We start from the raw sequence: 25,810 nt of genomic DNA on the forward strand, positions 1-25,810 counted from the left end.
TCACTAAGGTCTTGATCAAAAAAATAGAAGTTTTGGCACTAACGTCAAAGTTTTTTACTCCTATTTCATATCTATGTGAGTTAACTATAGTTGACTTGCACATTTTTCCTGCAACTTCCCCACGTTAAGAATATTTATTTAATATTTTTTTTTATTTAAATTAGTTTTTAGGAAATATTCCAATTTTAAAAATATCTTTCAGTTTTAGAAATTAGTTATTATTTTAGATTTAGAAAATCAAGATTAAGATCGTGTAAATATTTGATATTTGATATTTTATTCTATACTCTATATATAGGCTATATGAATAAAATAAAATATCAAGTTCCTCCATACAACATATCTCTTGTATCTCTCATATATATCCCCATCTCTCATACTTTTATAAGACCGAAAAATTCTCAATATTGGTAGAATGAAAGGAAATTTCTTACCATTATTCCACTTTTGATGGTGAAAGTTATGATATATCGACGGTAAGAATGTAAATTTATCTAGAGAAACTATATTTATGAGAAATCGTGGAAGAAGATGATATTTCCTTACCTGAAATCACACTGCGAATAAAATCAAAATGCACAATAAAAAAAGACGAGAAAAAAAAAGGCAAAGTCATGCTTGTTTGCAGGTGTTTTACAAATGATCCTTACCAGGATCATGACCTTAAAGTCATCCAAAGAAATTTAAGATTACTTGAAAGAAGAATATGCTTGAAACGAGAAGATTCAAGGCATGAAAATTTTTAACTCTGGAGATTCAAAGGATGAAATAGTACGAGACAATTAAGGAATAATCAAACAAATTGTTGAGTATTGTTAACAAGATAAAATATTTAGGAAAAGAGTTTCTACATTCCAAACTCGTTAAAAAAGTTCCAGTGATGGTATTAGAGAGATATGAAATATTTATTGCTTCATTAGAAAACTCAAAATAGATCTATCCACAATTATTACTTTGAGCAAATAAGATTAATGAAAGAAGATCGTGCGGATTAAAGTCATGTGGATAACGTGGTAGAGGATTCCGAAAAGCGAAGAAACGGTTAGAAGAAATACATGTTAGCCCAAGAAGAACGTGTATTTGGAAGATTAAGTTTGATAATGGAGGCATAGTGTGGTATGAACCTGCGTCCTGAATTCTCTTTTTCTTTGTTAATTCTTCCAATTCCTCTATTCATTTTGGGTTAGATTCAGGTTGAATCGTAAGCTTGTCATGAGTGAATTGCTTTAATCACAACTGCCAAGATTATTGCACATTGCTATCCATTACTTGTTTTGTTTGTTGTTTCTGATAAAAAGAACAAATTCCTAGTATTTGGACTCAGTGCAGTGCCATGATTTTATCAGCTTTTGAAATAAAATTCGTTTGTTTCAATGTTTTACTTCATACTAAAGATAATCCTTTCATAGTCAAGAACAAAGGAAAAAATACAAGACACATGTTTTAAGATTCAAGAAAAAAAAATACAAAAAGTATCACATATGGTGTGACAAATTATGCAAAGAATTAACATATAGCTTGAACAATCTCTCTTTATGATTATTGGAAAAAATTAAAATATTTTTTTTAAATATTCTCTTAGATCTTTTTCACTTTAACAATGATGAGACTTTTTTCTTAACCAACATGTTTTTAATTGAAAACAATAAATATCATTATGAACATGTGAAGTTACGATTTTATATTAATCATAACTTCACATTTATTAACATGTGAAGATAAGTAATCAAGATTTTGATGAAAGAGAGATTCTGATGTGAGAAAGGAGAGATCCATCGATAAACTCAAGCTTTCTTTAAGCTCGTTATAGTTGTGGCTTCTTGGTATTTTAAGTGCAACTTACACAATTTTATACCTTGATAACAGACTAACTATTAGGATCGAACAGTACCTTCTGCAAGTATTATCCGAACCGTTTGAAAAAAACGGTTACAAGAAGATTTGGAATAGAAAATAACTTTTAAAGTCTTAAAAGATGATTTTTTGAATATTGTACATTAACAGAGAGAAAAAGAAAAAGGATATGAGACAAGGAAACATGCTTATATAATTATTAATGAAGAAAACAAAAAAGAAGAAATGTTCTATTCTTTGCAGCAACAATTGTTTTTAATGCAGTAGCCACCACCAGGATAGGGAACACTCAAGCAAAATTTGTTGCAGGCATTGTTGTCTGGGCAATGCCCTTCATCGTTCGAGCAAATCAACAAATCTCCATCGCTTTTTCCATTCTTCTCAATTTCCCTAGCTGATGAACACACAACCAAACCAATACATATCATTCCCAACAAAACTATGTTCATCTTTAAACTCATTCTCATATTGTCTTTTCTTCTTTTCTTCTCTTCCTCTCAAAACAAAGAAGAAATGATAGACTTCTTACCACCACCCTTTCACCCTATTTAAACACCACATAGCCAATTCACATTTTTCCATTTCGCTCTTTTAATAAATCTACTTACTGCTAATTTTATTATAATCAATTCTATTTAATGCTAACATTAGTACAGAAGACAACAGTTATTTTTATTTATTCATACTGATTCCACAATCGAGCTATATACCAATTAGGCAAAAATGAATAAATTTTTTGTCTTGATTGAAAACCAAAGAAAAAAAAGATAGTTTTTGTCTCGATTTCTTTCAAACCAAGACAGTAGATGGTTTTCTGGTTAGACTTTATACTTCGGTTGCCTTTGTAATAAATTATTTTCTTTTTCTTTCTTTTTATTTTACTTTATTTTTGTGGTATATTCTTTTTATTTAATTAAATATAAAAATTATGATTTAATCTATAATATTTTTTTGTCCACACTATTTTCTTGTAGTGAATCAGCAATTTTGAAATTTGGATAATAATTAACACTATCACAAAATTAGATATAAAAAATTAATAAATTATAGTAATATTACTATCTATAATTTCTTTTAAATGAATTATTAGAATTAGTATAAATTGTAAAACACATCATGACTAAGAAAACAATGAAGGACTCCATTGATTACTAAAGGAAAATTTTATAATTTTAAAAAAAGGAAAAACTTTTTCTCAAATTTTTGTTAATGTAAAAAAGAGTTTAATGCAATTATTAATTATGGAGTACTTCAAGAATATCATAAATCTATGATATTAATTCGATTCCTTTTAATCAATATCTAGTTAATCCACATAAGTTGAACTATATATTTTACTCTCAATTACCTACACTGGTGGACAAATCTACTAAACCTAAGGTGTGACAAATTATCCAAAGAATTAACCTATAGCTTGAACAATCGTCCTTGATGATTCTTGGAAAAAATTGAAATGATTTTTTTTAAATATTCTCTTAAATTTTTTTTTCACATGTTAACAATGATGAGACTATTTTTTCAAATCAACATATCTTAAATAAAATAAAAGTTATTTATTTTATGGCATTAGTTACAATATCCATAACTTCACATTTATTAATAATATGTGAAGATAAATAATCAAGCTGACGCATCAATTTAATCAAAGATAAATCATACTACATAGCTAAGCGATCATAATTAATGAAAAATATTAATTTCTTTTAATAACAATTAATGAAAATATTAATTTTTTTTAATAACAATTAATTAAAAACAATTAATGAAAAATGATTAAGGAATAATAGTAATGATTTCTTATTAATTTAATGTAAATATTTTTTTTCATATCACAATAGTGTATTTTTTTATAACTATCTAAAAATCCAGAAAATGATATTCTAGAAGTGGTAGTAGTAGTTCAAAAGTAAATGGTTTTAATATAAATAGTTTTATAGTGAACTAGTTGCATTATTTTAAAACACATTATCTCTCTATAAACCATTTTTCTAGAGTTCTCTTACTTTTGTGTAAGGGTTCTTGCTCTCTAATTGTCTGTTTGAACATTAGAGACGAGTTGAGTGATCATCACAGCGAGATCTTCAAATCTAACTGATTAGTTTCTTAAATAGAGTAAGTTGGTTTTCTACTTATTTCTTTGGTTAGTTTTGGTTTTCTTGCATGCTAGCTCTCTTTATGTTTGCATGTAAAGTTTAAGTCTTCTATAAGACTCTTTGTTGATCAATGATGCTAATGATGTACTTTGATCATGTTTATGTGGTCAGATAGGAATTCTTGTATGTTGGAGCTGTTTTAGACTTTCTAGAGCGGTTTGGTCATTTGTCAGCTAAGGGAAGCTAACTAATACTTTTAATTTAAATGATATTTATAATCTATGTTAGATACATGAAATGTTATGAAATTTGGTGGTTAGATCACTACAAGAAATGTCTTATTTACCGAAGGACTAATACCGAAGGTCTCTTGGGCCGCTGATAAAGATGAATTACCGAAGGATTTACCGAAGGTCAATGAAGATGGTTATTACGGATGGCCTATGCCCGTCGATAATGGGCAACTAATTTACCGAAGGTGTTTGGCCATCGGTATAGGCATGGACATATTGAAATCAGGAATTGGGATTTCCCTCTTCCATTTTCCCAAAATCCGTATTCGCGAAAGCAACCTGCCCTCCATTTCTGAGTTCACTGCTCCACCCTCTCCCCTCTCCCCCACTGTAATCTCTGTCTCCTTCTCTCGTTTAGAGTTTGAAAGCACCATTGGCATTGTTTCCCACTCGTCTATTACGGTTCCGCCATCGCCATTGGACGTTCTCGAGCTTCTCTCCATTCTCCAAAAGTGTGTGGGATTGAAGGACGGAGGCATTGACGTGACGGCTTCCATTGTGGACGGTGCTTCTCTTAAGGTTTGTTCACGACGGTCCTTTAGCGGCGTGAGGAGGTGTTGTCGCTGCGTCAGGGATGGTGTCGTGACGTGAAGAGGTTGGGGGAAGAAAGTGTTACTGATCTGGGGTTTCGTTTGGTTTGATTTGATTTCAGCGGTTACCTGTTCAAGCTTCTGCTTATCGGCGACTCTTCCATCGGGAAATCATGCTTGCTTCTCTAATTCGCTGTCGGTCTCTCATCACTTCACCATATTTCCCCTTCTCTTTCGCTTTCTCTCATCTTTTCATTTCCTTTCCTTGCAGGATGACTCGTATGTGGACAACTACATAAGTACCATTGGAGTTGATTTCGTAATCATCACTTCTCTTCTTTTATTTTCTGACTCTTTCTCTTTGTCTTTCTATTTATGTCCCGACACTTTTTCTTCTCTTTGTCCAGAAAATCAGAACTGTCGACCTACAAGGAAAAACCATCAAGCTCCAGATTGTGAGTTTTCTTTTCTTATGCTCTATTTTTAGATTTTGATGATAACTATTTATCACGCCTTTTACTATCTATTATCTATTTTGATTATCTTGTGTTGCACCCATTGTAATGTTACAATTTTGGCCTAATTTCTGTATATATGCCTGTTACCCAATGTAGGGTATTGAGAATCAACACATAACACCATCTCTCACATTTATCTTTCTTATCTTCATCCTTGCACATAAACATTTTTGGTACAGCTCATCATCACCGTTGGTTGTAACCTTGTTCAATCACCCTCTACTCTTTAGTTGCCCTATACCAAGCTTCAATTGTTTTATTATGTTTTTTCTGTTTAGTTGGTGCATACTGTGGAATCTGTAGTTAAACACTAACAATTTAATTGGGCTTTACTTCATGGTTCCTTTTTGCATTTTAGCTGTCTTTCACTACCTATGAATATGTTTTCCTATATGTAGATTTTCCAACTTACTGTGTAATATAACCATGCTTTAGTCTAATTTTGAACACAATATAGCAATACTACCACTTCTAAGGACAAAACATAGATGTTGTAGTATAGATGATTTGATGTTGTTCTTCAGTTAAATTTGAAGTTTTCTAGTAACTTGTGCTTTAGAAGTTCATATAAAGGTTGATGCATGTTACTGAGATGAATGTTCTATTTTAATTGAAGAATATAAACAGAAACATTTCTAATATCGCACTTTTCAGTCCCTTAAAATAAGAAAATTTTTGTCTCCAAAAATGTAATATTTTAATATTATAGTCGAAGAAAAAATGGCACATGTATTCACCCAAAAATAAATTAGACTGAGATTAATAAGTTGGGTGATTTAAGTAATATTCTTTAATGTATGTTTGAGAATTGAAGTGGCACAAAATAGTTGAGTTTAGGTATTCATCTGATATTTTAGAGACTTATTTTGACTCTTTTATTTTATTTTAGAGCATGTTTGAATAGTATGTTTAGATTAATTCATGTGTCTTGTAACTGTGATGAAATTCACTCCAATGGGAAAGTTGCCAAAAGACATGTTTAATATAATTTTTTCAATCCTAAAATTGATATTTTTGATATATACGAATTGTATTATTTGAGTGTCATTTTGAGGCTTAGTTTGATTTCTCTCGATTCCATTGATCCGATCGTATACCTCGTATGCAAATAGGTAGTTTCCTCCTCCATTTTTTTTAATCAATACAAATAACGCTAAGTCAGTTTATCCTCCAAAACTATACCTTTTTAAGCAACTAGCTTTTTGCAACACTATCGGGGAAGATGATTTTTGAAATTAATGTGATAACGTTTAACTTCAAAATTTTGACTTGTTATAATCATACAACTCATTTTGTTTGTTTGGGTTGTTGATGTAGATTTGACTGTGACTGGAAAAAGATTGAAGCATTTCTTGGATCAAAGTTAATTTTCCAGGTAATTATAAATGTAAAATTTGTGAAGAGGTCATTGATGGGAGTAGAAAGAGGAATACTACAATAGTTGAAAGGATAATGATGACGTTGATTGGTTTGTGTATTGCAAATTTCCATGAATGTTGTGCTGATAGTTTTACAATGTTTTGATGAACTTTTCATAATTGATCGATGGTGTATATAAGTTATTATGCAGATAAATTATGTGACTGGATTAGTATTATTATGCTCATGCATGACTTTGTGGTATATATTGATTTGAATTATATAATTGAATAAATTTGGATCCGTTGGAGCTGCATTTTTTGTTAATAATTGGTTTTTAAAGTTAAAGATAGGAATTTAATGTGTGTTGTGGTAACCTCTTTAGAGGTGGTTACTTGTAAGAAGTCTCCAAACAGAAAAAACTACTTCATTGTAGTTTAAATTGACTACCTAAGACGTAAAACTAACAACTAAACTAGTAAAACAAAGGTAAAAACTAACCTAAATTCCAAAAACAGTCCTATTTGTTGGATCAAGTAGCTTCATTTCAACTATTGACTACTTGAAACCTAAAAGGTGTACGAAATAGGTGAATTTTTTAGTGTTAGCCCACTTCTGGTAATTGACATTGGAGTTTTCAGTATTGTCAAACCAACCTAAATAGTGATTACCGAAGGCTTCTGCCTCTCGGTAATTACCGAAGAGCAGAAGTCCTCGGTAAATGTTAACGACAAGTGATTTACCAAGGGTTTTTTGGTCGTCGATAAGCCGTCTGTAATTACATTGTATCGACGGTTTTTGGATATTTTCGAGGGCTTTTGGCCTTCGGTAATGGCCTTCTTTTTTGTAGTGGATGGATGAATTTTTGTTATGAATTGTTGGTTGAGTGTTAATGGCCTTAGATGATTTGTGGTGATTAGGAATGATTGTTTAATTGATTTGAATTATGCTAAAATGTTGTTGTGATATGCTATAAGTACTTGGATTATTGGGTTTAAAAGTTTTAGTTTAATATCAGAAAATTACGAGGGATTTGCTTGTCAAATTAAAGGTGTTTACTGATCTGAATTGATGAGATTAAGGAAAGGATTTAGTGGTTTAGCTGTTGGGTATATGTATGGTAAAGGGTTATGATTTTAGGTGAAAAGGGGGGTTTTGACAAGCAAAATTCTAAGGAAGTTGGTTCTTGAGTTAGTTAGGAGTTAGAAATTTTAGTTAGGGTCATTTAAGACTTAGCTAGCTTCTTATCAGATTGAAATAAAATCCGTAAGCATACTAAATTGGTTGTGATGAGTGTGAGATTGATATAATGGATTGAGTCATTACCATTTGAGCAAATTGATATCCAAACCAAGGTTTAAACATGTTTTCCAAATAATTTCAAGTATTAAGATACCAATTTGGTCATTAGGAATTGATTCAATACACAAATATCAAGAATCAAAGTTGTTAGCTTTATGGTATGGCGAAGTCAGAGAGCAACTGGACTCTAGAACGCTAAGTGGCCAGTTTAGACAGTGAACACTGTGAAGATAATGAGCTCTATGTGTTCTTAGCGTTGAGGGAAAACTCTGATATGTTACAAATTAGCATAACTACCAAAATAAAATTATATATGTTAGAAATAATCGATTTAGTCTGATATTCTTTCACATTTGATTTTTAAAATATTAAACATTATTTAGACATTTTAATGTTGTGACATTTGTTTTCAAAGTTTTAAATCTGTATCATGTTATCTAGTAAACCTACCGTCCAAAAGTAGAAATAAATGAATATTCTATTAACAAATGTTAATAAATTTTAAAACCTAAGATAATTTAATTTTTTTAAAATTTTAATACGTCTTTTAAAAGTAAATTCATAATAAAATTTTGAATTTTAAAAGGAATAATATTTCGAATAGATTAATTGATCTAATGATATTACATCATTGAAGACAACTTGTTAATTTGTATAAAATAAGAGGAATATTAATCATAAAACTACAATTAATTAAATATTATCAAATCACTTTTTTTTATCACAGTTAAAAAAAATTGAAGTTCGGTTTATTATAATTATAATTGTTATGTAGTAAGGATATTTATGTAATAACATAAATATCTTAGATATTTTAGACAGTTAAAATATCAGTCAAAGCCACTAACCACACTTTTAGGTAAGGTGGTTATTTTTATTCTTTATAAATACAATGACAGGACCCAAGTCCAGGTACGTTCTCTTTATGCTCTAGAGATCCTGAATAATACTTCAGAGCAGTATCCAATTACTCTCTTTTGAGCTTCAGCTCCATAACTCATATCTGACTTGAACGTCGGAGTATCTTTGCAGGTACCTCCCCCTCCTTTGGTGAATACGAAGGACAACAGTTGAAGAAATGCAAGCATCCCAGACATCCAGGAGCAACAGAGACACAGGAAAATGTACACCGAAACATTTTGGCGCCCACCGTGGGGCCGAGTGCCAACCCAAAGAAGCCACGAGAGGAGCCTCGGCCTTGACGAATCCCTTCTTCAGATAAAGCTACTGCCGCATCACTGCCAGGAATCTCCTCCGCGAGCCATCGACGCCACCACGAGCACCTCTACGAAAACGCTGATCCTACGACAGGGGTGGAGACCACCGAACTGATACATCTCAACAGAAACAACCCACACCAGCACCTCCATTGACGCCACTCCTCAGATCCCAAAGCGCGCAATCAAACCAAACCCAGATCACGAGTTTCACAAGCTCGTTCATCATCTTCTTCGGAGACCTTCATTCATATCTGCAAAGAGGAAACGGTGCAAATCAGAACTCATTCATTTCCGCCTTCACCACGGAAAGATCATCCTTGCTCCCTCACCCTTTAATCATCAGCTATTTTTCCATAACTACTTTGAAATCCCAAATCTGTGAACCCCTCACGCGGGTCTCGTAACAGAAGCCACCAAACTCATCTTCCATCAGCAATCATGCACCTATGCCGTCATCACCATCTCCATGCCTTCATCTTCTTCCTCACCAAACAACACCCACGTCCAACAAGCCGGGCGTTCGTCCTCGCCTTTCCGATGGAGCGCTCGACAATGCCTGTGAACGTGCGTTCAGCCTCGCCCATGGGATTCGAACGCTCGACAATCAATATGTGGACGAGCGTTCGTCAATCCATTTCAACGAGCGCTCGTCAGTTCATTTCAACGAGCGCTCGTCCATCCGTTTCAACGAGCCCTCGCCCAACCACTTCAACAACGTTCGTCCCCTCAATTCTCAACGTTCGTTCACTCCGTCACCACCGCTCGGCCATCCATGGCCTCTCCAGCGGTCATCAACGTTCCTTCACTCCGTCACCAACGTTCGGCCATCCATGGCCTCAACCATTCGGCCATTCGTTTCAATAGCGTTCGGCCAACAATGCTCTCTCGTTGACGTTCGGCCTAGAGCGTTCGGAACTTCTCTCATCATTGACGTTCGGTTCCAAGCGTTCGGCATAAGCTTTGCATAGAGCGTTCGTCCCTTCGCGTGATCATCAAAGTGCGGCCTAGAGGGTTCATCACTTTGCTTATTATCAACGTTCGGCCACTACCACTCGACCATTCGTCAATACGAGCGCTCCCGCATTCGGCCTCAACGTTCAACAGTCCATTACAAACGAGCGTTCAAGAAGCGCCCGCCAAAGCCTGCGTACGAGCGTCCTTGTTGTTTGCCGTTCGCCCTCACCATTTGGATCCGAACGTTCGACAAGCCATGTGACGAGCGTTCGTCCTCGCACTCAGACTTTAACGCTCGACAACGTTCGGATCCCAAGCGTTCGTCCACTCGATTGCACAACGTTCGCTCAATAACGCTCGTCGGATAATGGAGTGTCGGCCACCCGCTCAATATCGTTCGTCCACTCGAATCCGCCAGCGTTCGCTCATTCTACTACAACTGATGTTCGCACATTGGTCCTCAATGACGTTCGGCCATCCATGGCCTCAACCATTCAGCCATTCGCTCATCATTGTGAACGAGCGTCCAAACACTTGGCCTCACACTCGGCCTCTCGACATCTACAGCTCGACCATCTACGGCACGTCCTATTAACGTTCGGCCACCAGGTTTGCAACTTGATCAAAATCCATATGCCTACATGCTTAATATTATTTCTTACAGTGCAGATAAACATATCTTGTACATAAAAGCGGACACTTGAAAGCCGATCATCCTGAAGCACTTCTAAACCCAGCAGATGTTCGCCCAAGAACACCCACGTGCATAAAGGGATACACTCCCGCTGGCCGATGTTCGCCCTAGAACACCCAGCTGCATCGAGCAACACGTGCATAAAGGGATACACTCCCGCTGGCCGATGTTCGCCCTAGAACACCCAGCTGCATCGAGCAACACGTGCATAAAGGGATACACTCCCGCTGGCCGATGTTCGCCCTAGAACACCCAGGTGCATCGAACAAAGGGACACACTCAACGCTCGACATTCAATGGTTAACGAGCGCCCACTCAGTCAGCGTTCGGCCTCAACGCTCGACAAACAATTATCAACGAGCGTCCACTCGGTCAGTCGTTCGGCCTCAACGCTCGACATTCGATTATCAACGAACGTCCACTCAGTCAGTCGTTCGGCTTCAACGCTCGACATTCAATTGTCAGCGAGCGTCTAATCAGTCAGTCGTTCGGCCTCAACGCTCAACATTCAATTGTCAAAGAGCGTCCTCATGATCGGCCTCGCATGCCACTCGGCCTCCACCGCTCGGTCATACGTATCCTCACGTTCGGCCTCACTTGCTCCAGCTTTTTGCCGTTTGGCTTCGCCTCCTTTTGGTCCATCAAATTCAACCACTCGGTCACGATCAATCCACACATGAGCAATGACCAGGAACACGCTCTCTAATTACAGCAAAGACAGCCTCCCTCAAACTCATAAGTCCTATAGTTACCACGTCAACGGTTAACTCGGACTTGGGGGGCATGTTATGTAGTAAGGATATTTATGTAATAACATAAATATCTTAGATATTTTAGACAGTTAAAATATCAGTCAAAGCCACTAACCACACTTTTAGGTAAGGTGGTTATTTTTATTCTTTATAAATACAATGACAGGACCCAAGTCCAGGTACGTTCTCTTTATGCTCTAGAGATCCTGAATAATACTTCAGAGCAGTATCCAATTACTCTCTTTTGAGCTTCAGCTCCATAACTCATATCTGACTTGAACGTCGGAGTATCTTTGCAGGTACCTCCCCCTCCTTTGGTGAATACGAAGGACAACAGTTGAAGAAATGCAAGCATCCCAGACATCCAGGAGCAACAGAGACACAGGAAAATGTACACCGAAACAATAATTATATATATAATTCTTATAACATATATAATAGTATTTAAGATTTATATAAAATATATAGATATAAATAATGTAATATAATTTATTATTTTATTTTGTATTTTAGATATTAAATGATATAAAATTATAAAAAATAAAACATTTCAGATCAATATACCAAATTGTCAAAAAATAATATTAAAAAATAGAACAATAAGAATAATCTCAATAGCTTAATTATTTATTAAATACAAGTAAAGTATTATCAAATCAAAATTAGGATACATGAATAAAATGTTTTATGTACTCTTCAAAATCCCCTTTGCTTTTTATAATTGTTTTATATGAACTTAATTGTTGGAGGAAGATTCCTCATTTAAAATCATAATATTTATAGGTGCAATTTTTATTTTATATACGGATATTGTAAAGTTGAGTTAAATATAAAGTTTTTAAAATTTGTTATTTAGAATATTATTTAGTAAAATTTACTGTTTATTAGACATATAATCTTATTTGTTCAATATATATGTCTGGAGATGATTGTGTTAAAAAATTTTGTATTGATTCCACATGAAGAGATGAATTAACTTATATAAATAATACAAAGTGAGTTGATGACATTGACTTAAAATTTAAATATTATACGTATAAAATAAAATAGAGACAGAAAAAGAAAAAGAAAAGGATAATGAGACAAGGAAACATGCTTGTATGATTATTAATGAAGAAAAGAAGAAAAAAGAAATGTTCTATTCTTTGCAGCAACAAGCGTTTCTAATGCAGTAGCCACCAGCAGGATGTGGAACACTCAAGCAATATTTGTTGCAGGCATTGTTATCTGGACAATGCCCTTCATCGTTCGAGCAAATCAACAACTCTGAATCGCTTTTTCCATTCTTCTCAATTTCTCTAGCTGATGAACACACTACCAAACCAATACATATCATTCCCAACAACACTATGTTCATCTTTAAACCCATTCTCATATTGTCTTTTCTTCTTTTCTTCTCTATCTCTCAAAACAAACAACAAAACTCTATTTAAACACCACATAGCCAATTCACCAAACATTGCTTTTCACTTTTCCATTTTGCTCTTTTAATAAATCTACTTAAGCTAATTTTATTAGAATCAATTCTATTTAATGTTAACTTTATGAGAGTCATATCTTTTATGTTAAAAATGTTTAATTATTGTTATTTATTTAAAGAAAAAAATTAATTAAATTTTAATTATTTATTAATAATATTAATTATTCCTTATTATTTATTAATAAATCAAAATGACGCAACAATTTAATCAAAGATAAGTCATACCACATAAACAATTAATGAAAAATATTAATTTCTTTTAATAACAATAAATTATCAGTTTCTTAGTTTCTTAGAGAGAGTAAGTTGGTTTTCTATTCATTTCTTTGGTCAGTTTTGTTTTTCTTACATGCTAACCCTCTTTGTGTTTGCATATTGTTACTATGGGCTCATAACCAATCGAAAGGTAAAGGTGCAGAAGAGCCTCTACGTCACTTTGGGTTCATATACTACCGATCGGTTAGGGCGACAAACGACCCTAAGAAACTGAACGGTCAGCATGCAGGAAAAGGCTTCTTCGTCGTTCGGTCCCGTTTAAACTCTATTAATAGGGTTTAGGTTTGAGGTAAACTCAAGTTGAACTCATACTCCACTACACCCTACTTACGTGCCTTTTGCAGGTATCTCTCCCCTCTTGCCACCACGAGGGTGACCGAGGGGTCAAGACTTGAATATAAGAATAAATTATTCATATTTTTTATTAATTAATTTTTTCATTAAATAAAGAATAACATTAAACATTTAATGTAAAAGATTTTATTTCCAAAAAGTGAAAATGAGCATCAAGTAATGTGTGGTGTTTAAATAGGGTGTAAGAGTGGTGGTAATCCATCAAAGATTGTAAGATGATGAATGTAAAGATTAACATAGTTTTGTTGGGAATGATGTGCATTGGTTTGGTTGTGTGTTCAAGTAGGGAAATTGAGGAGAATGTGAAAAGCGATGGAGATGCGTGGATTTTTTGCTTCATCGACTTGGGAAATTGTCAGGGTAACGATGTTTGTAACAAAAAGTGTGAGAGTGCTTCCTTTGCTCGTGGTGGCTATTGCAAGGATAAGGATTGTTGCTGCAAAATATAAAACATCTTTCTTTCTCTTCTCCGTTAATAACATAAGCATCTCTTATTATCTATTTATATGTCTCTCTTTTTTTCTTCTCTCCCTCTATTTTATTTTATTAAATACTAAACATAATGTTTAATCTAATTCTTATGCGTTTTGATAAATCCCTTAGTATGTTCTTAAATATTCTTTTATGCGAAATAAACACTTACAATTTATAAAATTCAATCTAAGTTTTCTAAACTTTCACGAGTCGAGGATGTCAAGTTTGATGATATTAATAAAAAATAAATCTTTAAAATATGATTTATTATTAATTAAAAATATCACTTGCATAATTTGCATAATTACTTTTTATCGAAATCAATTATAATAACATATCATTTTAAAATATTAATGATTGTTCAAACTATGATTTGAGTAGATGATCGAATGTTTACTTGAAGTGATCAATTAAATCAAACATTGTCGGAACTGTTGTTTTCCTTTTCCATCATGTGCGTTCAGGGAATGACTTTTTTTCACTGGTAGTAGTAAACATGAATTATTTATTGTTCTTACCCAGTCTAATAGGTACACTAAAGTAGTTTAATAAGGTTCATTAAATCTCCTCAATGTAGAATAACCCAAACTTATGTTTATTTTGTCCATATTCATATATTATAACTAAATCTCGACTTATGATGTATTGGTTATTATTTATTCTTTTGTTATTATTTATTACATTGTTATTGTATTTCTCAAGTAAGTCTTATTTTACAATAGGAACATAGGTTTACGGTTCATATTGATCCTATAAATACAATTAGTATTCTTCAAGAAATAACTATTACTTCATAAACACTTATACACACTATACTTACAAAGATCCAAACTTTCTTATTGACTTGAGCATTTGAAAGTCTATTGGAGGTGAATCTACCCCTCTTAACAACAAGGAAATCATTTCCAAATAGTAGGAGCTTTCAAAACCACCATTAGGATTTTGTCACTTGACCTACGCTTAAGATCTTGGTAAGATCATTTGACACCTACCATTGAACCTCAATAAAACATTTCCCTAGCCTTACCACCCTATGTTCACCTCTTCAAGCGAATTCAAAAATTGATCCCAGTCAAAATTTGAGCGAATTCAATCGAGTCAACCTTTATTTACATTCGGTGAAATCCGGTTAAGTTAGTCTAAATAAAAATTCGGTAAAATTCAAGCGAGACAACTTTGATCAATATTTGACCGAGTCGACTTAACCAAAATTCAACCTAATTTAGTTGAGTCAGTCTTGATCGAAATTTGGTCTAGACAACCTATGTCAAAATTTGGTAAACTATTACCTAATATCAAATATATTAAAATAAATTAATATTGTTTTCATATTTAAAAAAAAAAATCCTTAGATTGACCCATAGAATTTTTGTAGTTATTTTGGGTATGGGAATATTTTAACAATAATAAATTATATTTTAAAAGAATTGATTATCTTATCAAGATTATCAAACTTGAGTTTTGTAAAAGTTTTTATTACTCAGAAAGAAAATTCAACCTTAAACATGTAAGAGTTTATTTCGCATAAAAAAAATATTAAAGAATAATCGAGGGGTTTGTCAGACTGCAGATGAATCAGATCAAACATTGTATTTACTTTTTGATAAAATGAAATAAAGAGAGGGAGAGAGAAAAGAAAAGACACACTATAAGATAATAAGAGATGTTTATGTTATTAATGTAGAAGAAAAAGAGAGATGTTTTATAATCTGCAGCAGCAAGTCTTATTTTTGCAGTAGCCACCACGAGGAAAGACAATACTCAGACACTCTTGGTTACAAACATCGTTACCTTGACAATGTCCCATGTCGATTTTACAAAACAACCATTCTCCTGCATCGCTTTTCGCATTCTCAATATCTCTACCTAAACACACAACGAAACCAATGCACATCATTCCCAACAAAACTATCTTAATCTTTGCATTCATCATCTTCAAACACGTTCTCTAGTATAATCTTGGATGGATTACCAACACTCATCCACCCTATTTAAACCTAATAATCCTACTTAATGTTCCTATATTACATTAATTTTGTGCTATATTCTTATTATTTAATTAAATGTGAAAGTTATGACTAAATATATAATAAAGGGATAACCAAGTCGTTATGTTTTGGTCATGGGACTATCTGGTCAACACCGTTGATGAGATTAATTTTCTTAACCCACATGTTTTTAATAAAAATAATAAAAATTTGATAAATCATTAAAAATTTCCGTAAATTAATAGTTACGACACTATCAATCAACTTATTTGAAATATAAATCCTTTTAAAATTTAAAATTTTATTATGATTTTACTTTTAAAACGCGTCTTAAATTTTTTTTAAAAGATAATATATTTAAATTATCTTGATTATAGGAGTTATTAACATTAGAATATTCATTTATCCTACTTTTAGACGGTAGGCTTACGAGATAACGTGAGACGGATTTAAAATTTTGAAACTTTAAAATGTCTTAATAATGTTTAATATTATAAAAACCAAATATAAAAGAGAATATCCAAACTAAATCGATGATCTGCAAGATGTATAATTTTATTCTGTCCCGAGTGCTGCTCCTTCAGCTGACTTTCATTTGTCATAGTTTTAAGATTTAGCAAAACAAATTTATGATGTGTATTGTATGATTGTCTCATTAGTTAACAACCACATGGTTAATCATTGAATAATAAATTAATCGATTGGGAGTAATTAATTGATAATTTAAACAATAAAAATCATTAATAGATAATTAATAAGAATAATAAAAATCATTAATTGGTAATGAATATAAATAATCAAGGTATTAATTGATAATTAATGGGTCAAACCTAATTGAAAGTCCATTATAAAGTTTATAAATATATTTGATACTGAGGTAAAGGGTTTTACTTTTGACTATTTATCTTTACTATTTATCTTTACTATTGATACAACATCATTTTTGTATTAACCATAACTTGATATTTATAAAAAAATATGTAAAGACAAGTAATCAAGATGATGAAACAATTAAATAGTCATGTGTAGGGATGACAAAAAATTCGTACACCTGCGAACAAAAAAATATATTTCGACTTTTGCGTCAGTTATTGTACCTATACACTTCTTGCTAAGGTGGTCAATCGAGACATCTTTTGAGGGGGAATTCTCTCCACCCGCTTGATTTTCACGTATTTTCAGAGGTCACCCGCTCAGATCAACTCTTCTATATTGTCCCAAAGTTTGGCGTACTCCTCAGTTGTGTGCCAAGATTTTGGTAGTACCGGTAGTGTTTCTTATCGTTAGTATTCCTCGAAGTTGGTTTCTTCTTAGGAAAGAAAATCAACACTCAATGCTTCTTCTAAAATTCTGGCCCTTGGAGCATTTATAAGCGTGTATTGGTTGAACTTGGGTACCCTGGGAAGGTCCTTTGGTTTCGAGGATCTGTCTCCTTGTCCGAATAATCTTATGATCTCAAGCGTGAGTCCCCACATAATCTATGAATCCTTTTGAGTTATTCGATACGTTTGGGAGTTACCTATAGGAAGCACTCTAACGTTCAAGTCAGTAATTTTACTCAATCATTATATGGTAAATATGAGTAGTTAAAAGTAAAATCCTTTACCTTAATGTCAAACATATTTATAAACTTTGTAATGCGCTTTCAATTAGGTCAGATTCATTACCAATTAATGACCTTTATTATTCATATTAATTACAAATTAATGACTTTTATTATTCTTATTAATTACTCATTAATGACTTTTATTGTTCAGATTATCAATTAATTATTGTTATCGGTCAGTCAATTCGTTGTTGAATGATCGGTCGTCCGGTTCTTGGTTGACCGAGCAGTTAGATAATACATGATGCTTTCTTTGTTTTCTTTGGTTAGTTTAACTAGTAAGAAATTCACCATTTGATACTCATATTCAACTCTTTCAAATACAATCAAAACCATAGCATTATGTATTCTTTGTGATTTTTCATTAGTCAAAGTTTTGGACATTATAAACAAGAATTCAGCATAAGGTGAACAAAAGATATAAATTCTCGAATCAATTCATAACTATTTAAATTTATATTATTTTAATTTCACTTTGAATCATTTCCAAATTTATATATATATTTTTTGAATTTTAAGTCTCATCCATTTTATTCAGTTTGGATTAAATCTAGATGAATAACATTTTGAATTTTGAAAATATAAAATTGTTAACTTTCTGGCAAGTGTACCAAATCGTTCTAAGTAATAAACCGGTAAGACCGGATATCGTTTCCCAAGAGACTCGTGTAATACTTTAAAACCGTATAATAAGTTAACTAACTTAGACTAAGAATAACATCATTTTGGTATGATTCAAGTGTAATAAAATTTACATTCATAAATATGTGATAAAATGAACGTCTTAGAGGCTAAAAGATTGAAAATGGTTAATGGATGATGAAATAATATGGATGAGATGTTGGAGAATGATTGTAATTACTACGCTATCATGCAAATGCACATTACTACTTCATCAATTGATTGCGTTTGTCAACCTTCCTACTATACTTAGACCCAATTCCTTGGTAGAAAAAGCCTAGACTCACTTTTGCAGTCCCAATTCCTTGGTAACCTAGAAAGTTCATCTGCATTACAATTAGAGGTTTATGACAACTAAAGGATCAAGCTCCATTCCTAGATACAATCTCCTATAGGTGTTAATTCCAGTTCAAGATCCACACAATACTTTCCAATATCTAGCAAATCTTAGAATCATGCTATGGTTGATCAAGTCACAACAAGCTTTAAGAGAAGGAAATTAAACACTCACAATCAAATGAAAGAAGCTTAAATTCATTAAACTCAAGTGCATTTACATGAAAGTTTCGTAACTACATCATTCCCCAACAAATTGAAATTAGTTCTCCATAGTCATGGAGAACTTGAGCTTACAATGGAGAAAAATGGAAGAATGGAGATCCAAGGAGGAAGGATGGAGAGTTTCCACTGCCCAAAACCAGCTCCCTTAGGTCCGAAAATGGTGTTCCAAGCTTCAGCCGCCAAGATGATGCCACCCTCAGTTACAGAATGCTTTAAATAGATCTAGGGTTCCAGGTCAGCAGAGGTCAGGCCCGGGCGCCCCTCCTCAGTCGCGCCCAGGCGCGAAGCTCTCGCAGAAGGTCGCGCCCGGGCGCCCTCTTGGTCGCGCCCAGGCGCGGAGCTCTCGCAGATTGTCGCGCCCAGGCGCCCTTTTGGTCGCGCCCATGCGCGGAGCTCGCGCAGATGGTCGCGCCCAGGCGCCCTTTTGGTCGCGCCCGGGCGCGAGGCTTGCGCAGAAAATGAATCCTGCCTCCTTCTTCTTGGGCTCTTAGGCGTGAACTTCCTTTCCTGCTCCATCAGATCCTGCTTTTGAATCCTTTTCTTGCTCCCATTCTTGGTAAATACAGTACTTCTCTAACAGCTTGCAATTCTCCTACAAATTTGAGGAATTAATGATGAAAACTTGTATGTAACGCTTAAGCTGGACTTATTCGCAAACTTAGATAAAAAGGGAGGATTAAACATGTTTCAAGCTTAAAAAGGGTAGATTTGGTACAAGAATTGGTTCAAAGATAATGGTAAAAATTACCGTTATCAAAAATCAAGGGATGTTCAGGTCGAATTAAGTTAGTTTGAGTCTAAACTCACACGAGTCAACCAAAGTAGAAGAATGAATTGAGTTAGACTAAGCTCATGTTGAACCGAATTGACTCAGACCCATGTTGAGCGAGTTGATCTAGGTTGAGTCGAGTCAGACTATGATTAGGTTGAACTATGTCTGCTTGGATTGAGTCAAACCTAAGGTTAAGTCCAATCGGGTCGAAGGTTGAACCGAGATGATCCAGGACGAAGGTCAAGATGAATTGCTATAGGTTTAGGATGAGTCAAGTCAGTTTGGGCTCAGGTTGATTTAAGTTAGCTCTGATCGAGGTTAAGGTGAGGCGATCCAAACCCTAGTTGACACAAGTAGTCGAGTCGAAGTTCGGTTGAACCAATCTAAGCATTATAGAACTAATAGTGAATTGTATTAAGTTCACTAAATTGAATCTAATTAACAAAGCGGGTTCAATCTAGATTTAATTAAATTTAAATTAGATTTAAAAAAACAAAATCTAATTGATGTAGTTAACATTGATATAGATTACAGTCCAATTTATTAGATGTGGATTATAGTCCATTTTATTAAATCTAGATTGGATTTTGAAAAATCCAAATCCATGATTACCCTTAACCCTAAAAAAAAGAGTTTAAGAGTTTGTGACGGGCTAAAGATATAGTGCATTTAAACGAACCAGACTTGATGTTTTGTCTAACCTTGTAAGGAACACAATCCTATAGGGTGGGTTCACTTTAGATGATTGATTTGGGAGAGAACGAGTGAATTTGTTGTTCCTTTTAGTAGATTTAAAAGTAGATGGAAGAGGATTTGAAAGTAAAATTTGTGAAAATTAGTATAGAATTTGACCAATGTAACAAATAAAAAATTATTTAATTAATAAAAATTGAAGATTATCAAAATGTCCTTAATTATAAAAGTAATATAAAATGATAATTGTTAATATTATAAATATTTGTAAAAATGTTTATAAGGAGAAAAAAAATAAAAATATTTTTTAAAATTTTAAAAATGATAATTTAATAATTTGAAATAATTATTTTAAAACATAATAATTTTTTAATATAATTGAAGTGTCAAGTGGTTTGATTTTTAATATAAAATGATATTTATTAATAATATATTTATTGATAAAAATATTATATGTAGATAAAAAATTTAAATTAATTATAAAAATAAAATAAATTTATATTTAAGTAAGAGTTTTATATTAATCATATCAAAATGAAATAAATTTGTAAATAAGGGTTTACTTCATATAGATACTATTAAAATACCTATAAATAAAATTACGATTGATTATTTTAATTATATAATAATGCAAAATATTAAACCTTAATAATAAAATATAAGCTGATATAAGACCTAAGTTCTTAAGATAAAATTAAAATAATTAAGAAAAGAGAAATATCTTCAAATAAGATTGAGTTTTAAATTTGATCCAAGCAGAGAGAATAAGAACGATGGTGCAGCTTCAACACATTCACAATCCACAACACTGTTAACAGAAGGCAAACATTATCTTTCTCCACAATTTCCTTTAAATCCACAACATTTTTTTTATGGAGCGGACATTGATACATACCATTTGTGCTTATTTTGACTTATTAAGATTCCTTATCTTATATATGCTAAAAATAAATAGTAAGTTGAATACAATAAATATTTATATTTTATTTTTAATATAATAAGAAAAATAAAAGGACAATAGTACAATACGAAGACTTGAGGTTTTTCGCAACCTTGTAAAGAACTGAATCCTACGATGATGTCAAAGAAATTGGCCGAGAAAAGTTTGGAGAAAATACTAAGGAATGGGTAAGTCAACTGTTGGTAGTTAACTTGCATAAATATGCAATAGACTTTTCAGCTGTTGGTAGTTAACTTGCGTAAATATGAAATAGACTTCTCAACTTTCTATTCCTTTGATCAAACTTAAAATAGTTAACGTGTGGCCCCTTAGGCAATATACACCACAGAGTGGAAAATCTCAACCCGGCAAAGTACTTAGAATTAATTTCAAAAGGAAAGTTTAAAATGGACAAACTGGCAGAGTTGACCAACCAGTTTGAATGTAATATAGATATTTGATTAAGAGGATGATGGTAGCAGTAACCATCACAAACATACCGAAACACAATGGAGAACCAACAAATTTTCATGCTAATCATTTACACTACTTTCTTTTGTTTCATGCCCACTTCCTCTACTATCACCCCAAATCAGTCCCTACAATATCCTGAGACACTTGTTTCTTCTGCAGGAATCTTTGAAGCCGGATTTTTTGATTTTGGAAACTCAAGAGGACAATATTTTGGTATATGGTACAAGAACATATCACCTAGGATTATTGTGTGGGTTGCCAACAGGAATGTCCCAGCACAAAGCACAACACCAGTTCTGAAACTTACTCATGAAGGAAATCTTGTCATTCTTGATGGCTCCGGAGGAAGAGTGTGGTCCTCCAACTCTTCACAAATTGCAGTGAAACCAGTTATGCAGCTTTTAGATTCAGGAAACCTTGTTGTCAAAGATGGAGAGAGCTCAGAGAACTTCTTGTGGGAAAGCTTTGATTATCCTGGAGACACTTTCCTTGCAGGAATGAAACTGAAAAGTGATTTTGTTACTGGTCCATATCGTTATCTCACGTCTTGGAGGGACAGTGATGATCCAGCTGAAGGTGAGTTTTCTTATATGATCGATACAAAGGGCTTTCCTCAGCAAGTTACTACAGACGGAACTACAATTTTGTACAGCACAGGGCCTTGGAATGGCTATCTTTTCAGTGGTGTTTCTTGGGACAGAATGAGCAGATTCTTGAATTTCTCTTTTGAGTTCACTAACAAAGGGGTTTCTTATGGATATGAAACGTTAAACAGTTCAGTGCTTAGCAGAACAATGCTCAAGCTCAATCCAAGAGGGGCTACAGAGCGTTTTCTATGGTCAAACCAAAGACAAAGTTGGGATATTGTAAACAGTCATCCAACAGATCAGTGTGAATATTTTGCCACTTGTGGTGTCAACTCTATCTGCAATGTTAATAATGTTCCAATATGTGAATGCTTGCAAGGATTCACACCAAAGTTTCAAGCAAAGTGGGATTCTCATGATTGGTCTGGTGGTTGTGTCAGAAGAACAAATTTAAGTTGTGATTATGGAGATTGGTTTAAGGAGTACACAGGAATAAAGCTGCCAGAAACGTCTTCTTCCTGGTTTGACAGGAGCTTGAGCCTTAAGGAATGTGAGACATTGTGTTTGAGAAATTGCTCTTGTACTGCATATGCAAATTCAGATATCAGAGATGGTGGGAGTGGTTGTTTGCTTTGGTTCCATGACATTGCGGACATGAGAAAACACCCTGATCGAGGGCAAGAAATTCATATACGACTGCCATTTTCTGAACGTGGTAATTTCATTTCCATTTCCATTTTATGCCTTTTTGTCAGATTTAGTTGAAATATAATTTATGTTAAGTTGGAATCGATAGAAAAGAAAGGAATGAAATGGAACATTACTAGGTTTCATCAAAGAATGCATTCTATTCCATTGCATTTAAAACCTTTCCTCCATTGCATTCCATCAAATTTGTAAATTCTATTAGACAACTAAGAGGATGAAATTATAACCATACTAGATTCAGCTTACCATCAACAAGCATATATGGCCAATAGTCATGTGTCAGAAGTTGGAACTAGCGGTTACAAAGTTGAAGTTGTTCTGTACTCCATTTTTGTTTTTCCCTGAATTGTAAGCTTAGAGCTACTTGTGGATTGACACTAATTTCATTCCTCAAATCAAGGAAGGAATAAGAGGGACCAAAATCCAAAGAGACTTGCAGGGATTGTGGTAGGACTTGTTACATTCATAGTTGGACTAACAATTCTTGTGTGGGCGACTTCAAAACGTATAAAAGGGATGAAGCACGTGATGGAGAAGGAAAACAACAGCTTACCGACAATGTTTGATTTTTCAACCATTGATATTGCCACAAATCATTTTTCTAAGACAAACAAGTTAGGAGAAGGTGGCTTTGGAACAGTACACAAGGTAGGTGTTCAAATTTGTTCTTGGTTACCAAGTTATTCATATTGATTGTCAAGTACCAAGTGTTCCAAAATCATTGCTAGGGAACGTTGATAGATGGACAAGAGATTGCAGTTAAGAGACTTTCGAAAACTTCGAGACAGGGAACTGAGCAGTTCAAAAATGAAGTAAAGTTGATGGCAACACTTCAGCACCGTAATCTTGTGAAACTTCTTGGTTGTTCTGTTCAACAAGATGAGAAGTTGTTGATCTATGAATTCATGCCCAACAGAAGCTTGAATTACTTTATTTTTGGTTTGTTCTTTCACTCCCATCAAATTTTTTGCTTTGATTTTTTGCCTTCGTGTTATTTTCATGCTAACTTGAGAAAATGAATGTTGCCAGATACAATGAGAGGCAAATTACTAGATTGGACTAAGCGGTTGAAAATTATCGAGGGAATTGCTCGGGGTCTTATGTATCTTCATCAAGATTCTAGACTTACGATAATACATAGAGACATCAAAACAAGTAACATTCTTCTTGATGATAATATGACTCCAAAGATATCAGATTTTGGATTAGCAAGAATATTTGGAGTAGATCAAGCTGAAGAAAATACAAACAGAGTGATGGGAACGCAGTAAGAAACTTAATTTTTGTTTAACAAAGCTATAGTGCTACACAACCACTTTTCCTTACTTTCATACTGTTTTTGCAGTGGCTATATGCCTCCAGAATATGTAGTGCATGGTTCTTTCTCAACCAAATCTGATGTTTTCAGTTTTGGTGTAATTGTTATTGAGATAATCAGTGGAAGGAAGATTCGTGGATTTCATGACCCTCACCATCATCTTCTCAACCTTCTTGGCCATGTAAGCTTGAAGTGGTTTCTTGATAACTTGGTTTCCTTATATCATTTGTTTGTCTAAGTCAAACCTGAAGAATTATGAAACTTAAAATGAAAACTAATTCATGCATACTCCATGTAATTGAACTATAGTTGAAAGTAAACTCCACACCAACACTCATAGCCTGCCAAATAATCAAATAACAGGTTTTGAACGCATCATAGAAACATGAAAGTTTGCTTTAAGTTTTATCATCCATTGAAACTCCCAGATGTTTGAATAGAAATTTGGAGTAGGGAATGAAGTCACTCTTGATATTCCTTTTTGTCATTTCAGGCGTGGAGATTATGGAATGAAGAAAGGCCACTGGAGTTAATGGATGAGATATTAGATGATGGTGGAGACTTATGTTTAGAAATACTGCGGTGCATTCATGTGGGTCTGTTGTGTGTACAACAGAATCCAGAAAATAGGCCTAATATGTCATCTGTTGTTTTGATGTTAAATGGTGAGAAGTTGCTACCAAAACCAAGCGAACCTGGCTTCTATATAGGAAAAGATATTATTGCTGACACTGAATCTTCAAAGCAATATGAAAGGTGTTCAATGTATGAAGTTTCAATTTCATCCTTAGATGGGCGATAGAACATGTTTCAAGTAATGATATAGGATGTCACGTTGGTCAACCAAAACTCATTGGGACCACACGGATTTTTCAATTATGTAACTTTGTTTGCGCATGCTTCTTTTTTACCTTCGAAGACTTTGATGTATGTCTCATAGTGATGTGGCACACACTGCATAATTGAACTTTGTAATTATGTGTGTTTTTCATTGATGAATATCATAAAATTTAAATAAACGTAGGAATGGAGATAAATATATATATATATAGTAACCCTAAGTTTTCACAGCATAAAATCACTAATAATGACATACTCAAATTATAATGACAAAATCAATCAAATCAAATTGAGACAATAATTTAAAACCGCAACATTGTAATCATATACCAAATAAATTATGAATCAAATAAAATTACTAATAAACACTATAGATTTAAGTTTATTCAACAAAACTCTTCTACAAACTTAAATCTTTCCATTCTTCATTCCTACACTCCAACTTTCTTTATGCCTTATCCCACATCAGGTTTGTTTCTTCCATTACGA

At 33.5% G+C, this 25,810-nt stretch overlaps 1 protein-coding gene across 1 annotated transcript; it reads left to right on the plus strand.

Annotated features, from left to right (window-relative positions):
• The first annotated feature begins 21,889 nt into the window (after window positions 1-21,889).
• On the plus strand, window positions 21,890-25,457 carry LOC108333540 (G-type lectin S-receptor-like serine/threonine-protein kinase At4g27290). Its single transcript, XM_017569004.2, has 6 exons — window positions 21,890-23,170; window positions 23,564-23,811; window positions 23,892-24,102; window positions 24,193-24,430; window positions 24,509-24,662; window positions 24,975-25,457. Exons 1-6 carry the CDS (start codon window positions 21,904-21,906, stop codon window positions 25,281-25,283), a joined length of 2,427 nt encoding a protein of 808 aa, XP_017424493.1. The 5' UTR covers window positions 21,890-21,903; the 3' UTR covers window positions 25,284-25,457.
• Window positions 25,458-25,810: the final 353 nt, after the last annotated feature.

This window comes from Vigna angularis, chromosome 11, assembly GCF_016808095.1.
Source record: "Vigna angularis cultivar LongXiaoDou No.4 chromosome 11, ASM1680809v1, whole genome shotgun sequence".
Lineage (NCBI taxonomy): Eukaryota > Viridiplantae > Streptophyta > Magnoliopsida > Fabales > Fabaceae > Vigna > Vigna angularis.

What these genes read in the sequence shown, in the direction of transcription:
- LOC108333540 (XM_017569004.2), top strand. Translation starts at nt 21,904, where the DNA reads ATGGAGAACCAACAAATTTTCATGCTAATCATTTACACTACTTTCTTT. An exon ending in CTTGAATTACTTTATTTTTG is followed by an intron (nt 24,103 to 24,192) that starts GTTTGTTCTTTC and finishes GAATGTTGCCAG; the next exon opens with ATACAATGAGAGGCAAATTA. An exon ending in TTCTCAACCTTCTTGGCCAT is followed by an intron (nt 24,663 to 24,974) that starts GTAAGCTTGAAG and finishes TTGTCATTTCAG; the next exon opens with GCGTGGAGATTATGGAATGA.